Here is a 14,804-nt window from a genome sequence, read left to right as displayed (position 1 = left end):
CAATGTCTACATGAGCCCCCTCGCCGACATTGTACGCAAACACAGCATCATCATCACCTCCTACGCCGACGACACTCAACTGATACTTTCCCTCACCAAGGACCCCACCAGCGCCAAAACCAACCTGCAAGATGGAATGAAAGACGTCGCAGATTGGATTAAACTCAGCCGTCTGAAACTGAACTCAGACAAAACGGAAGTCCTCATCCTCAGTGACACCCCGACCGCCTGGGACGACTCTTGGTGGCCCACGGCCCTTGGCACCGCACCGACCCCCTCAGACCATGCACGCAACCTCGGCTTCATCTTGGACCCACTTCTCACCATGACCAAACAAGTCAACGCTGTATCATCCTCCTGCTTCCTCACCCTCCGCATGCTCCGAAAGATCTTCCGTTGGATCCCCGCCAACACCAGAAAGACCGTGACCCACGCCCTCGTCACGAGCCGCCTGGACTACGGCAACACCCTTTACGCTGGAACCACCGCTAAACTCCAGAAACGTCTGCAACGAATTCAAAACGCCTCCGCTCGCCTCATCCTCAACATACCCCGCAACAGCCACGTCTCCGCACACCTGAGACACCTGCACTGGCTTCCCGTCAGCAAAAGGATCACCTTCCGTCTCCTCACCCACGCACACAAAGCCCTCCACAACAAGGGACCAGAATACCTCAACCGTCGCCTCAGCTTCTACGCTCCCACCCGTCTTCTCCGCTCCACCAGCCTCGCTCTCGCCATCCCTCGCATCCGCCGCTCCACAGCAGGTGGAAGGTCCTTCTCCTACCTTGCGGCCAAGACTTGGAACACCCTCCCCACCATCCTCAGGACCACCCAGGACCACTCCGCATTCCGGAGACTACTCAAGACCTGGCTCTTCGAGCAGCAGTAACCCCTTCCCCCTAGCGCCTTGAGACCCGCACGGGTGAGTAGCGCGCTTTATAAATGTTAGTGATTTGATTTGATTTGATTTGAAAGATCCACGCCATACAGAGTTGAGCCCTTAGGCTTGACATTATAAATCTCAACTGCTGGAGAGAGTGATCTTGTTTTGGTCTTATTTATCATCGTAAGGATCACCCTCGAATCTGGCTGTGACTTAAGAGTTCTCTTTTGTATGTGTGGATATTAAGTAGTTTATTAAAAAGCCTGACCCCTAGATATTCAAAGTCTTTAACTTGTTCTAGCACATAATTTTGGGCCCGAATACTACGCCTCCTACGTGGATAGGGATTAGAAGAAATACATTTTGTCTTTTGAATGTTTAGTTCCAAACCCCTCTCAGCGTAAAATTGTAAAAAACAGTCCACCAGGACATTCAAACGTGCCAGGTATCTCATCGCCACCCCCCCTTTCAGTTTGTTTCCTGGGCCATTCACGCTCCAGGAGAGCAACTTAAGAGGAGTGCCACTCCCTCTGTCTATGAGAATTCCCTGTACCACCCATGAGGTGTGGGCAGCACCCCCCAAACTGGACTCTCACATTAGTAAAATATGAAGACTTCAGTCATCACTGTTTCAAATCCTCACCCATGTCCCTCCACTCCTGCAACCCATGCCAAAAGTTTAGAACTGCCTGCTTATCTGTGACCGTAAAGTCGACTGAGGCGCTGCCCCACGCCCTATCCTGAGAATGATGTGTGCTGCCAGTGACTATGGTCCCAAACGATAATTTCATCCATTGTCAAAGGGGTGATTGCAGGTGCCCCCTGATCTTCCACATCCTCCTACAACATGATAGAGCCTTGATCCGAGAAGTCCAAGTCCCTGTTGAGGGCAGTCCAATGATTCTTGGATGCCCATGGTCATTTCTATTGCACCTCCTTACGATGTGGGCCCTCTCCAGTTCTGTCATGTCCTTGACTGGAGTCTCTGTGCTGAGTCAGCGCTACTGGCGCTTTGGGTTTTGTTTCCGCCATCTGGGGGCAGCTGACTTTCCTTGATTGGGTGACATAGGCCCTGATTCTGACCTTGGCGGACGCCGGAGGCCGTCCGCCAAGGTACCGCCGCCAAATGACCGCACCGCGGTCAGAAGACCGCAGCGGCCATTCAGACATTTCCTCTGGGCCGGCGGGCGCTCTCCAAAAGAGCGCCCGCCGGCCCAGAGGAAATGCCCCTGCAACGAGGACGCCGGCTCAGAATTGAGCCGGCGTAGTTGCAGGGGTGCGACGGTTGCAGTTTCACCCGTCGCGTATTTCAGTGTCTGCAAAGCAGACACTGAAATACTTTGCGGGGCCCTCTTACGGGGGTCCCTGCAGTGCCCATGCCATTGGCATGGGCACTGCAGGGGCCCCCAGGGGCCCCGCCGCACCCCCTACCGCCATCCTGTTCATGCCGGGTTTCCCGCCATGAACAGGATGGCGGTAGGGGGTGTCAGAATCCCCATGGCGGCGGAGCGCGCTCCGCCGCCATGGAGGATTCCCCCGAGCAGCGGAAAGTCGGCGGGAGACCGCCGACTTTCCGCTTCTGACCGCGGCTGAACCGCCGCGGTCAGAATACTCGTGGGAGCACCGCCAGCCTGTTGGCGGTGCTCCCGTGGTCGGTGGCCCTGGCGGCCACCGGCCGCCAGGGTCAGAATGACCCCCATAGTGTGCCCTCCTTTCTTCAGGCAAACCCCCACTGCTGCTGGAGAGGTGAAAATATGGGATTCCCCTGCTACGGCGAGTAGATCAGCGCATCTCCCATGTTGAGTTGATGCAGGTGCTTCTTTACTGCAAGGAAAGTTTCATGCTGATGTTGCAGCACATTGGTGTAGTTCAGGTATACAGTGACCTGGCTGCCCTCCACTTGCCACTTGCCAACTTGCTACAAGAGCATGCCGTTTGAAGGATATTGTCTCTATCTCCATAGTTAAGGAATCTTGCCACTACAGGTCGCGGTGGGGCACCCTGTTTCAGTGGGTGTCCAGGTACCCTTTGTGCTTGTGACGCCACGGAGGCTAGCGGCGCCTCACTTGCGGGCTGCGGTCAGATCGATGGTCCGCTTCTTTGGCATCTGTTTCTTCTGCGGGCTGCTTTTCAGGTTGCCACCTGTTTTTTGGGCCACAGTACGACCTGAAACTTTCCCTCTGGGCTCTGTATCACACTGTGCCCGCTTTTTGCCCTCCTGGTTTTACTCACCTGTTTTTTTTGCTGTTTTTCTTTTTTTCTTCTTCCTTTTCTTTTTTCTTCTTTGGCCATATCTTCTCCTTCTCAGAGGTCTGTGTTTCTTTCCCTGCATGCTTTTCTCCCTACTTGTTATACTCTGGCTATTTTCCCATTCACTTTAATGTGGCTTTTCCCAATCCAAGATGGTGTCTTCAATACTTCGTGCATGTCACTTCCTGTTTGTCAGTCTATAAGCACAGTTGGTCTTCTGTTCCTTGGGTTGCAAACACTTCCGTCCTGGTTGTGCTCCTCAATCCTGTATCCTGTGATTTTGGACTTCACCTGTTTTTTTCCTCTGTCTGCAGTTTTTGTTCCAGGGTTTTGTGTGCCTCTCTTTTTTCTTTAACATCTTTTTCAGGAGTTCCTTGATATGAGGTTTTTCCCAAGTTTGTTGTTTTTCCCCTGGGACTCCTTCTGGAGGTTACGGCCTGCTTGGTATTATATTATCAGCAACACCGTGGCTATGGGAAAGGGTAGCCCCTACCTTGGTCAATCCAGAACAAGCAGGAAACCAGGTGGTGCCCAGAGACTGGCAGATAACAGCGGTAAGAAGCATTCAGGTCGTGACAGTTTTCACCGCCAAAAACTTCTGTGTTGCTCTGGAACCATGGAAGGACCACCTGAAGATATCGTGGAAACTGCACAGTCTATGCTTCATACCGTACAGCAACAGGCACAGGAATTACAACAACTGCGTGCCGAAAATACTGCTCTGAGACAAGCTCTGGAGTCTTGATCCATTGATGTACCTACTATCTCCTCCTCAACACCACATTATTCTGGAGATCCAAACAAGCTAAATGAATTTCTAGACTCTTTAACAGTATATTTTGCATTTTAACCCTCTCAGTTTACTCAGGATAAGTCCAAGGTTGGTTATTTGATAAGCTCCCTGTCTGGCCCAGCCCTAGCCTGGGAAACTCCCTTGGTAGCTGCCAATGACTCTTTATTATCCAACTATTCCATTTTTCTTCAAGCCTTTAAACAAATGTTCAAATGACCTGGACTGGAAGCCACTGCGGAAAAGGCAATATGTGAGCTACAACAAGGGAATCAGGATGTCCTGACTTACATAACCCGTTTCAAACAACTAGCGGCTGAAACCACATGGGTTGAATGCACTTTTGTGACACTCTTCCATCGAGGGTTACGAGACGAAATAAAGGATGAACTGGTGCATTCCAGCCAGGTAGAATCATTGAAAGAACTGATAGACCTGGCACTTAATATTGAGTGCCATTTACGAGAACGTAGATTGGAGAAACGAAGGTCCAGGTTTCAGTCCCAGTCAGTAGCAATGCACCCTCCTGCAAGTCGCCCTGAAGAAAACCGATCAGAGAAACCAGCTCCTACAGAAGAAGAACCCATGCAAATAGATGTTGCTCGTGGACCATTATCTGAAGCAGAGCGAGAAAACAGACGACGCAAAGCCTTGTGTCTTTATTGTGGCAGTGTGGGTCATTTAATTCCAATGCTTGCAATCCGTCCCATCTGAACGTCGGGAAATGCCAACTCCTGTCCCCTGTGAGACGGAAGGGGATGGGAGGCATTGAGATACCTTCCATCTGCTCCTCAGAGAAGATACGACATCTCTTTTTTAATATTTTCAGTAATTCTACAGTGCCCTAACCAGGAAGAACAAGTATTTGCGTTATTGGATTGTGGAGCCAGTGGTATGTTCCTAGAGGAGAAATGGCCTAAGGAAAAAGGAATACCTCGTGTTCCTAAAGAGATCCCCAAACACGTTCAAACAGTAGATGGCTCTCCTTTAACTTCCGGACCAGTGGTGGATACTACTCCTACCTTTTGCCTGCAATTCAAAAACATAAGGAATACATTGCCTTTGACCTGATATCTTCCCCTAGCCATACTATGATTCTGGGTATTCCTTGGCTAATACAACATAGTCCATATGTAAATTGGGAGACACAGACTATATCACTTTAAGCCAACTTTTTTCAACTACATTGCTATTCGACAGATTCCTATTGGTCTCCGAAAGGGTCCATTCTCTCTTCCAGTGAAGCGAGCAGTACCATTAATATGATTCAAGGAGTACCCAGATGCTATCAAGAATACTCCGACGTGTTCCAGAAACCCTAACAACCCATTTTGCCTCCTCATCGGGATTATGACTGTGCTATTCCTTTGATACCTGGGGAAGTGGTTCCATTCGGAAGAAAGTATTCCTTATCAGAGCAGGAAAGGAAAGTACTTAAGGAATACATAGATGAAAACATGCAAAGCGGATTGATTGTTCCCTCTTCATCACCTGCCGGGCCTCCTCTTTTCTTTGTATCAAAGAAGACTAAAGATCAACGCCCCTTTATTGACTTTCGAGAGTTGAATAAGATTACCATCAAGGATAGGTATTCTTTACCTCTTATTAATGATATTTTGGAAGCAGTCCAAGGGGCCACAACATCCACCAATTTAGATCTGTGGTGTGCCTATCATCTTTCATGAATTAAGGTAGGTGAAAAATGGAAGACCGCTTTTCGTACTCCATTAGGCCATTTTGTATACTGCGTCATGCCTTTTGGTCTGACTAATGCACCTTCCATATTCCAAAGATTTATGGATTCAGTTTTCTCTGATCTTTTGAACCGAAGTGTTGTAATCTATCTAGATGTCATTCTGGTATATTCTCGTTGTCCCGAACACTATACTAAGCATGTTCTTCAGGTTCTGGAAAGACTCAGACAAAACAATCTGTACTGTAAGCCTGAAAAGTGTGAGTTCAACAAGACTGAGGTTCAATATCTTGCTTTCCACATCAATCAAGTTGGCATCGCCATTGACCCAGAAAAGGTACAAGCCATAGTAAATTGACCTTCTCCTGCTTCTGTTAAGGAGACACAGTGCTTTCTAGGGTTATCCAATTTCTAGAGACAATATGTAAAGTACTTTGCCCAACAACAAGGTCATATAACCCAGACCATCAAAAAAAGAAAGCCTAAAGAAGGGTTTAATTTGGACAGAAGAAGCAGAAAGAGCCTTTCAGAATCTAAAATGTGCCTTTACACAAAGCTCCGATGTTACGTCATCCTGACACTACAAAGAAATTTATATTGGTCACTGATGCATCAGACAGAGCTATTGGAGCCATGTTACTACAAAGACAAGACGATGATGGCCTAGAACATCCTGTCTTTCATCTATCTCATGTGTTGTCAGATGCAGAACAAAACTATTCCATGTCAGAGAGGGAATTACTAGCATTCAAATCTGCCTGCAAGGAATGGAGGCATTTTCTAATGGGTTCACAGGAAACGTTTGAAGTTAGAACTGATCATCGCAATCTACAATGCCTCCACAGTTTTCAATGCCGGAACAGTCGGCAAGCCAGATGGGCTTTCTTTTTTAACCAATATGATTTTGTAGTAGCATACATACCTGGATCCCAACATGTTGTAGTAGATGCTTTATCCCGCCGATATCCAGAGACCATAATTACTACTTTTCCACACATCATAGAGCCATGTCGAATAGTGGAAGTTGTTCAGTTCTTTCTCGACCGTGTGAAAACAGAGTATCAGAATCTTCCCATGGAAGAATGGAACGCTTTAAGGCCCCACTTACACAAGCATCAGGAATATTACTATTATAAAAACACCTTATTTTTGCCTACTAAAAAAGGTGCAAGCTGAAGCCTTGCAAATGTGTCACGACTCCCCTATTGCTGGACATTGTGGAATTAGGAACACGCAGGAACTGCTCCTACGCTCTTTTTGGTGGCCCATGTTAAAATCTGAAGTTGAAACATATGTAAGATCTTGCCCAGTATGTGCTGAAACTAAGACACCTCAGACTAAGCAAGCAGGTTTAGTGATACCCTTGCCTCTGCCACCCGTCCCATGGCATACGTTGACCACAGATTTTATATGTTCTTTGCCGTACTCTGCGAGTTATCACGTCATAATGGTAACGGTTGACTCTTTTACTAAGATGGCTCATTTTTCAGCCCTAAAGAAATGACCCACCGCTAAGGAAATTAATCAAGTCTTTCTACAAGATATGTTTCGATTGCATGGCCTCCCTCAAGTAATCATTTCCAATCGTGTACCTCAATATGTGTCCCGTTTTTGGAGAACATTTTGTAAGTTTTTACATACTGAGGTGGCTCTATCATCTGGATTTCATCTTCAGACCAGTGGTCAAACAGAATGCCTACATCAAGGATTACAATAATATATAAGCTGCTTTTGTAATGCAACTCTAAATAATTGATCTTCATATCTACAATTGGCTGAGTTTTCCTATAATTATACAGTCCATAGTGCAGCAAAGTCCACACCTTTTTTTTTGTTGTAATTTTGGTTTCCATCCTACTGCTTTTCCTTCCGTCCCTCTTAAGGATACCTCTGCTCCAGCAGTTACCTCAGTTGTTCGAAATCTGAGTCAGGTTCAGGACCTGCTACGTACCAATCTCTTAGCTACAAAATGTTACTTGATGAAAGTAGCTGATACTTGGCGTAGCCCTGCACCATTTTACCAGCCCAGGAACAAAGTCTGCCTTTCTTCAAAGTTTTTGCCTTTTCGCCTGTCCCAGAATAAGTTCAAACCCTGTTACTAGGGACCTTTTAGAGTTCTGCATATGTTGAATCCAGTCTTTGTTCGACTTCGTCTACCATTGACTTGAAAGGTTCATCCTGTTTTTCATGTGGCTCAACTCAAACATTTTGTTCCTGATCCCTACAAGTGAAAAGCCCATTGTCCTCCTCCTCTTTTGGTTGATGGCCTTCCTGAGTATGAAGTACAAGAGATACGTGATTCTCGCATTTTTCAGAATCGTCTCCAATTCTTGATTCGCTGGAAGGGATACCCCATTAGTGATTGTTCGTGGTAGGATGCTTCCTCAGTCCATGCTCCTCGCTTGGTCCGCACATTTTTTCAGCTTTTCTCGGACAAGCCTGGGGCTTCGGGCGGGGACCTATTGTGACGCTGTGGAGACTAGCAGCGCCCCCCCTTGCTGGCCGTGGTCAGATTGACGGTCTGCGTCTCGGACAGCTGTTTCTGCCGCGGGCCGCTTTTCGGGTTGCGACCTGTTTTTCGGGCTTCAGCACGACCTGAAACATTCCCTTTGGTCTCTGTTTCATGATGCACCTGCTTTTTGCCCTCTTAGTTTTACTTACCTGTTTATTGGCTGTTTTTCTTCTTTTCTTCTTCCTTTTCTTTTTTCTTCTTTTGCCATATCTTCTCCTTCCCAGGAGTCTGTGTTTCCTTCCCTGCATGCTTTGCTCACTACTTGTTATACTATGGCTATTTTCCCATTCACTTTAATGTGGCTTTTCCCAATCCAAGATAGTGTCTTCAATTCTTCCTGAATGTCACTTCCTGTTTGTCACTATATGAGCACAGTTGGTGTTCTGTTCCTTGTGTTGCAAACACTTCCGTCCTGGTTGTGATCCTCGCTCCTGTATCCTGTGATTTTGGACTTCACCTGTTTTTTTTCTCTGCCTGCAGTTTTTGTTCCAGACTTTTTTGTGCCTCTCTTTTTTCTTGAACATCTTTTTCAGGAGTTCCTTGATCTGAGGTTTTTCCCAAGTTTTTTTTTTTTCCTCTTGGACTCCTTCTGGAGGTTACGGCCTGCTTGGTGTTATATTATCAGCAGCACCGTGGCTACTGGAAAGGGTCGCCCCTACCTTAGTCAATCCAGAACAAGCAAGAAGCCAGGTGGTGCCCAGAGACTGGCAGATAACAGCGGTAAGAAGCGTTCAGGTTGTGACAGTGCTTGGTCTACTGTATAAGGATTGGGGGCCAGATTTATGCTAAACTGGCACAGCGACAAAAATTGCAGCATGGTGCTTTGCCAAAAATAGTAGCGTCGTGCCACTTTTGAAAAGTAGGGATGTACCATATTTAGAGGACTACTGTGCACCCCTGCATTTCCCCCTGCGCTGGTGCAGAATTAAGCTGTCTAGCACCAACTAGTGCAAGGGTGTCTGCGTTGAGGGGATAGGTTGTTCATGTGCAGGAAGGTGTACCTTCCTGCACATAAACAATCTACAATGGCGATTTGGCACTTCTATGTGTGCTGCAAAATGCAGCACACATAGAAGTATCAAAGTGTCATTTTAAATGATTATTTATGTGCAGGAAGGTGGCCCTTCCTGCATGTAAACAATTGTCCATGGCATTTTGCTTCTTCTATGTGTGCTGCAGAATGCAGTACACATAGAAAAAGCAAACAATGAGGGGGAATTGAAGCATTTCTCCTCGTTTTGCTATGTTAACTTTAGTTTTTAGTGTTGCCTTAGGTTTATGACAACTTGTAAATTTGAGGCAGCGTCAAAAGCGTTGGAACACCCACAGCAACACCCATTGCATGCCCATCTGATGCAGAAAAGTGCATCTGGGGGCCCACATTTACAAGGAGGCGTAATGCCACAAAAAGTGGTGTTACTCCTCTTTGTACCTATGGGGCAGTGCTTAGCGCCCCACTGATTTGTCTGGTAGATCGATTATACGTATGTTCTTTCCCTGAAATCAGCCCTCTGCATCATCCAGTTTGGCCTCCAGAGAGTGAATTGCTTGTTGCAGTATAATTTGTCATTCTTTGAGGCCACAAGTTGAAGATGTGAAGTAGGGGATTCCATGTATGCTACTCTTTCCACATGTTTCTTGTGGTCCATGAGTAGCAAACCTACATCTTGTGCCACTGATTCAATTTTAAATACTAATAAGCCTTTATTGTCATGGATTGCTGCTAAGATCATAGTTGTGTGTGCCTCAAGATCGTTCTCCATTCCAGCATCATTCTGACCACTCTTCGGGGGGCTCCAGTCATCTTTGCTATGCAATGGATTTTGGGTTTTAGGCACACCTTCCTCTTGTTACAGAGACTACGGCGTTGTGATGACAGTCTCAGTCTCTGCCCTGGGATAACTCCTGCTGCTATATTTCTTACCACCCTCACAGACTAAATGATAGTCTCTTTTGGGGGCTCTATCTTGTCCCATGGGTGGCCTGTGGTATGTCTTTTCCAGACTCTCCAGGTTACACAGTGTCCTTCCTGTTGGTGGTCCACATCAAGGACCCCCTCCGGCTTCCACCCCAGTCATTGTGTCCTTAGTTCCAATAGTAAGATGTGCGGGCCGAATCTCAGCCCAGGTTTCAGGCCCCCCTCCTGACCACTGTCACAGCGTCCTCCATAAGCCCATCACCTGGGACCAATAGCTATCACTGGTCCCGAATGTTGTGAGCGGGTGATGCTCTTGGTAGCATTTAGGGAGAATCCTGCCTGTTAAGGGTGATAGTGGTGTCTAAGACGCCCCAATGTCCAGGCCTAGGGGCAGCACCTCACTTCCAGCATCTGAGCGTCGCAGCTCCTTGGGGCTCCATTCAAGCTTGAGTCTTGGGCCCTCTTGGCACCCTTCTGAAGTCACATGCAGCATGTCTTTTTGCTTGCTTCGGGAGCCAGCAGGGTTTAGTGTCTATTGATCAGGCCAGGCTTGCCATACTGGGACAATCCCTCAGGGCTCTGGGTTCTCGTTGCCACCGGCATCACCACATGGGACCATACCTTCCTCCGGTATGCCCTGGTTCCCTTGCCTATCGGTGGCCACCCTCCACAAGGTCAGAAGGCCCCAGCATAGCTGTGCCTCACAGCTGATACCTCAAAGTCGAGTCCAGCCTCCATCGCTGTCGTCAGGGCCACCAGTGGGCCATCATCCTACTCACTGTTGACCCATTCTAGGATGCGTTGGTTGAACCTGCAAGTTTCTGAGTGTCTGCTCATCCGTAGGTGTTTGAGTATAGAAGATTGAGTACGATACTCCTAGGATATTTTTGCTTGCATACCGAAGCCGCACCGGAGCTTACATTTAGACGTCCGGCTCCATCACAGTTGTGGCCACGCCCCATCGTGTGCTTATTTTTGGACACAGAGTACAAAAACAGGAGTTCTGCAAGTCTTTTTTTAAAAAAAAACTATTCTGTTATTGTAAGATACTTTTTGAATAACCGGACAAGAGTATATGCTATGTTTATCCTCAATTACATATATTTTATCTTTCAGTTCCTTAAATTATGGCTGAGGAAGCAGATAAGTCATCTATTGACAAACTATTTCTGCACCGAGGAATTCATTTTGTGAAAGGGATGATTACTCCGGAAGAAATAGACGCCATCGAACACTTTCCAATCAGGGACTCTGATGTATTTCTAGTCACATATCCAAAATCTGGTAAGACAAAATGTCCTTGTTTGTTTATTGTTACACATATTCAGAAGTTTATCTTAATCATATCTCTTCATTGTTAGGGAGTCATGATGCTTGCCCCACCTACAGTACAATATTTGTTAGAAAATCAGGAAACTCACAATCATTTTTATGTAGCGTTTGCAAATGTAATTTAATCAAAAAATTCCAGTACTGGCTGTATTTGTAAAGTGCGTAGCTGGCAAAATTTCAGAGTGTTTATGTGTCACACTTAGAGTAACACTTTTTGTGGCTCAACCAAAGTTGTTATTTTCATATAATAAGTCATGACCCTCTAATGCGAATTCAGTGGGCTACAAAGAACTTTAAAAGTGCTACAGCGCTCATGAAGTATGTATGCAAAGTTACTAACCTCCTTCCCTTTTCTAACAAGAGCACCCTGGACATATTTGTGGCATCATAAAAGACAATTCGCAGGTCATGAGAAAGGACCTTTTTTATTTGAATCTAGAATGTCTTATAGTCACTGGCTTACCTGAACGAGAAAGTGCAGAACGGAATCACATCTGCTAAGAGGTGGTGCTGTTTTCCTCCCTCCCTGCTCTGAAGTGCTTTGGCTGCCATGGGGCGGCTCCTTCGCAATTGAGCTTTGCATGCACCAACGCATATAACCCTATGCCATAGTGCAACGGTGTGTGAGTTATGCAAGGAATAGTTTTGACTCGGAAGGGGGCCCTCTCAACATTTTTCTGATTTATATGTGTGTTCTACATTGCTCCACAGAGAGTTTTTGTGAATTCAAAAATAACAACTAATTTAGGCGTGTTTCAGTTGGAATGCTTGGGAGGCTGCACTGATTATTATTCAAATGTGGAAGAAATGGCAATGTTTGGTTTTGGTGTACTAGCTTCTACATGGATTTCCCTCTTTCAGAAAATCAATAAAATACAATTTACAGCAACATGCACTCTGGGTGTAAAATATATATTTCTCCTTTGAGAGAAAAGGGACGGATTTTCTTAATGTTACAAGTTTTTAAGGCTATTCCACCAAGTTGCACTGTAGTTAACAAAATAAAAAAAAACGATTCTATTCCTGTGCTTCTTAAGCAGGAGTTCACATCCTTAATTATGTACAGCTTTAACCTATAAGATGAATTAAAAAATGTGAGCTTCAGGGTGCGCTCGCAATCTAATCAATCAGTCAGTCAAAATATGTTTATTTGGAGATTAACACAAACAAACCATTCTATATATAATACATAAAAAGTCCCTACTATTTCATTATTCATGTCAACACAATACAAAATTCATAAATGTAATAGAAAGCAATATATATATATATATATATATATATATATATATATTTATATATATATATATAAACACACAATCAGCAATAAAATTAAAGATGTCATATTTTGTTTTAAAACAATCACTAGAGCAAAATGTCCTCCTTTAGGGTCATGCAGGTGTTAAGACCTAAGCTATGCCCAAAACTAAATGGTCATCCTGTGTCTATACTTAAATTTCTGAGGGCAGTTCTATATTGTGTCACTCCAAGCTGCCCACAGATCAGAACGACCCATCTTCTAAAATTGTGATGCACAGCAAAAAAATAGCTGCAGTCTCTGTTTCTCGTTTGCTCATCGGGCATATATCATCAATTAATGCAGAAACTGAGCATTTGCTCCAGAAGCTTTTAACTGGTAAAATTCCCATCCTAAATTTAAAATAATGTTGTCTAGTAGGTGGTGGAGCTATGATGTATAAAAAGAAGACTAAAAAATGATTGCACATTTGTAATAAAAAACATTAGTAAGAGATCCATGTTTAGAAATATTAAGTTATTTCTAAGTGATATATATAACTAACGCTTTTCTTTTATGTGGTCTTTAAGCACTTTTTTGTATCTGTATACCCCATTACATGCTTTCTGTCGATTTTACACCTAGGTATTCAGAGGTCTTTGCCCTCTCAAGCTTGATTCTTTCTGACCTTAATACACTATAATATCTTTCATGTAGATGGAGGGCAATGATATTTGTCTTAGCAGGGCAGACTTCTAGCCCTTGCTTCTAGTAGAAAACACCAAATCGATCCAGTCAGGCCAGTGGGCCCAAAGGGGTCTTAGATAAGAATAATGTATCATTTGCATACAGAAGGGCCTGGGCCACACATTTGCATAGTTTAGGGCAATAATTCCGAGACAGGAAGTCTAAAATGTAATTTATATAAAGTAAGGTTAGGTTTGGGGCAAGAACATGCCTCTGTCGCATCCCCTTCTTTATAAGGATGCGTCCTGTTAGTTTTCCCTGTGGACCTCACCACACTTATGCATAGGTATTTTCATGCAATCTTATTAGAATGGATAGTATATTATCCAGCACTCCCATTGCCATAAGGATCAACCACAATTTGCTACTCAGAATCAAATTAAAGGCGGACTTTAGGTCCACAAATGCAACATAGAAATGCCCACTTTCAATAGTATCATTTTTCAAATAAATTGTACTGACCTTTTTTAAAGCCCAGCTGGCAGGTGGGAAAGCGGATCATGCTCATTAATTAAATTGTGTGGTTTATCTAAAATCTGGCAACATGGTATATTTTAGTAAATATCAATTAGGTTTTTCGACCAGTTATTGCTAAGATTTTCACTCAAGCTGGATCCCATCAAGACGGCATTAGTGATCTTATTAATGATGTAATGTTTTAGCTTGAGATATTTCCAACGATTTATTGGCAGCTCGTAGACAAACCGTTTCCAGGGATCCATCATTATAAGTCAAATCATCATCAGCCAAGTATAGATTGGTAAAATAGTCTAACCACATTTCTGGTGGTATTTGTGTGGTGACTACCGCAAGCTATTATGTACCAGAACAAGTTAGTGTCATTTTCTGTTGCTGCTTTTGTTAAGTCTGACCAATTGTTGTCATCCTACTCTTTCTATGCAACAGTAAGTTTCTTCTTTTTTATTCTCCTTTCTTCCCAATGTTCTTATCTTTAACTGTTCAAATTAGTTCCCTCCTGGCCTATTTGAATTTTTATTATAACTGTAGATTGTATATGGGAAATTGGTTATATATCTCTATAAAAGTACTTTTTAAAATAAATTAACCAGATGTCATGTGCACCAATGATTCTATTTTGGCTAGATATGTGTACAGCTAGATAGAGCAAGGATTCCAGCTGCTCAGTTAATTCCCTATATACATTTGTTAGTATTTTGTGGTACTGCTGTAAATAACCTCACTTCTGTTGTTAGTTACAACCCGCTCATTCTCAACCAGGTACCCCAACAAAGCTATTCAGTAGAATAAAGAAGCCACAATAGTTAGTTTGTGAGCATTGTGATCACTAGCTTTGTGTTCAATGATTTCCATATCTAAGAGATCCTTCCAAAGCCTTATGTCTAGCATGATGCAGTCTATTCTGATTATATGATTTGGCCTATTGTAAGTATGTCAACTCTTTCTGTTTGAGAGAGAGC

At 44.5% G+C, this 14,804-nt stretch overlaps 1 protein-coding gene across 1 annotated transcript in view; it reads left to right on the top strand.

Moving 5' to 3' along the window:
- LOC138297361 (amine sulfotransferase-like) overlaps positions 1-14,804 on the top strand; it is a 433,718-nt gene that overhangs the window by 122,884 nt on the left and 296,030 nt on the right. Inside the window, exon 2 of the mRNA XM_069236754.1 lies at positions 11,166-11,333. Within this exon, the coding sequence (XP_069092855.1) occupies positions 11,177-11,333 (157 nt within the window). The 5' untranslated portion in view covers positions 11,166-11,176. The remainder of the gene's footprint in view (positions 1-11,165; positions 11,334-14,804) is intronic.

The sequence above is a fragment of the Pleurodeles waltl genome, chromosome 5 (genome assembly GCF_031143425.1).
Source record: "Pleurodeles waltl isolate 20211129_DDA chromosome 5, aPleWal1.hap1.20221129, whole genome shotgun sequence".
Taxonomy (NCBI): Eukaryota; Metazoa; Chordata; class Amphibia; order Caudata; family Salamandridae; genus Pleurodeles; species Pleurodeles waltl.
Note: the sequence above shows the minus strand (reverse complement) of the source record. Positions and strands in the feature narration are given on the sequence as shown.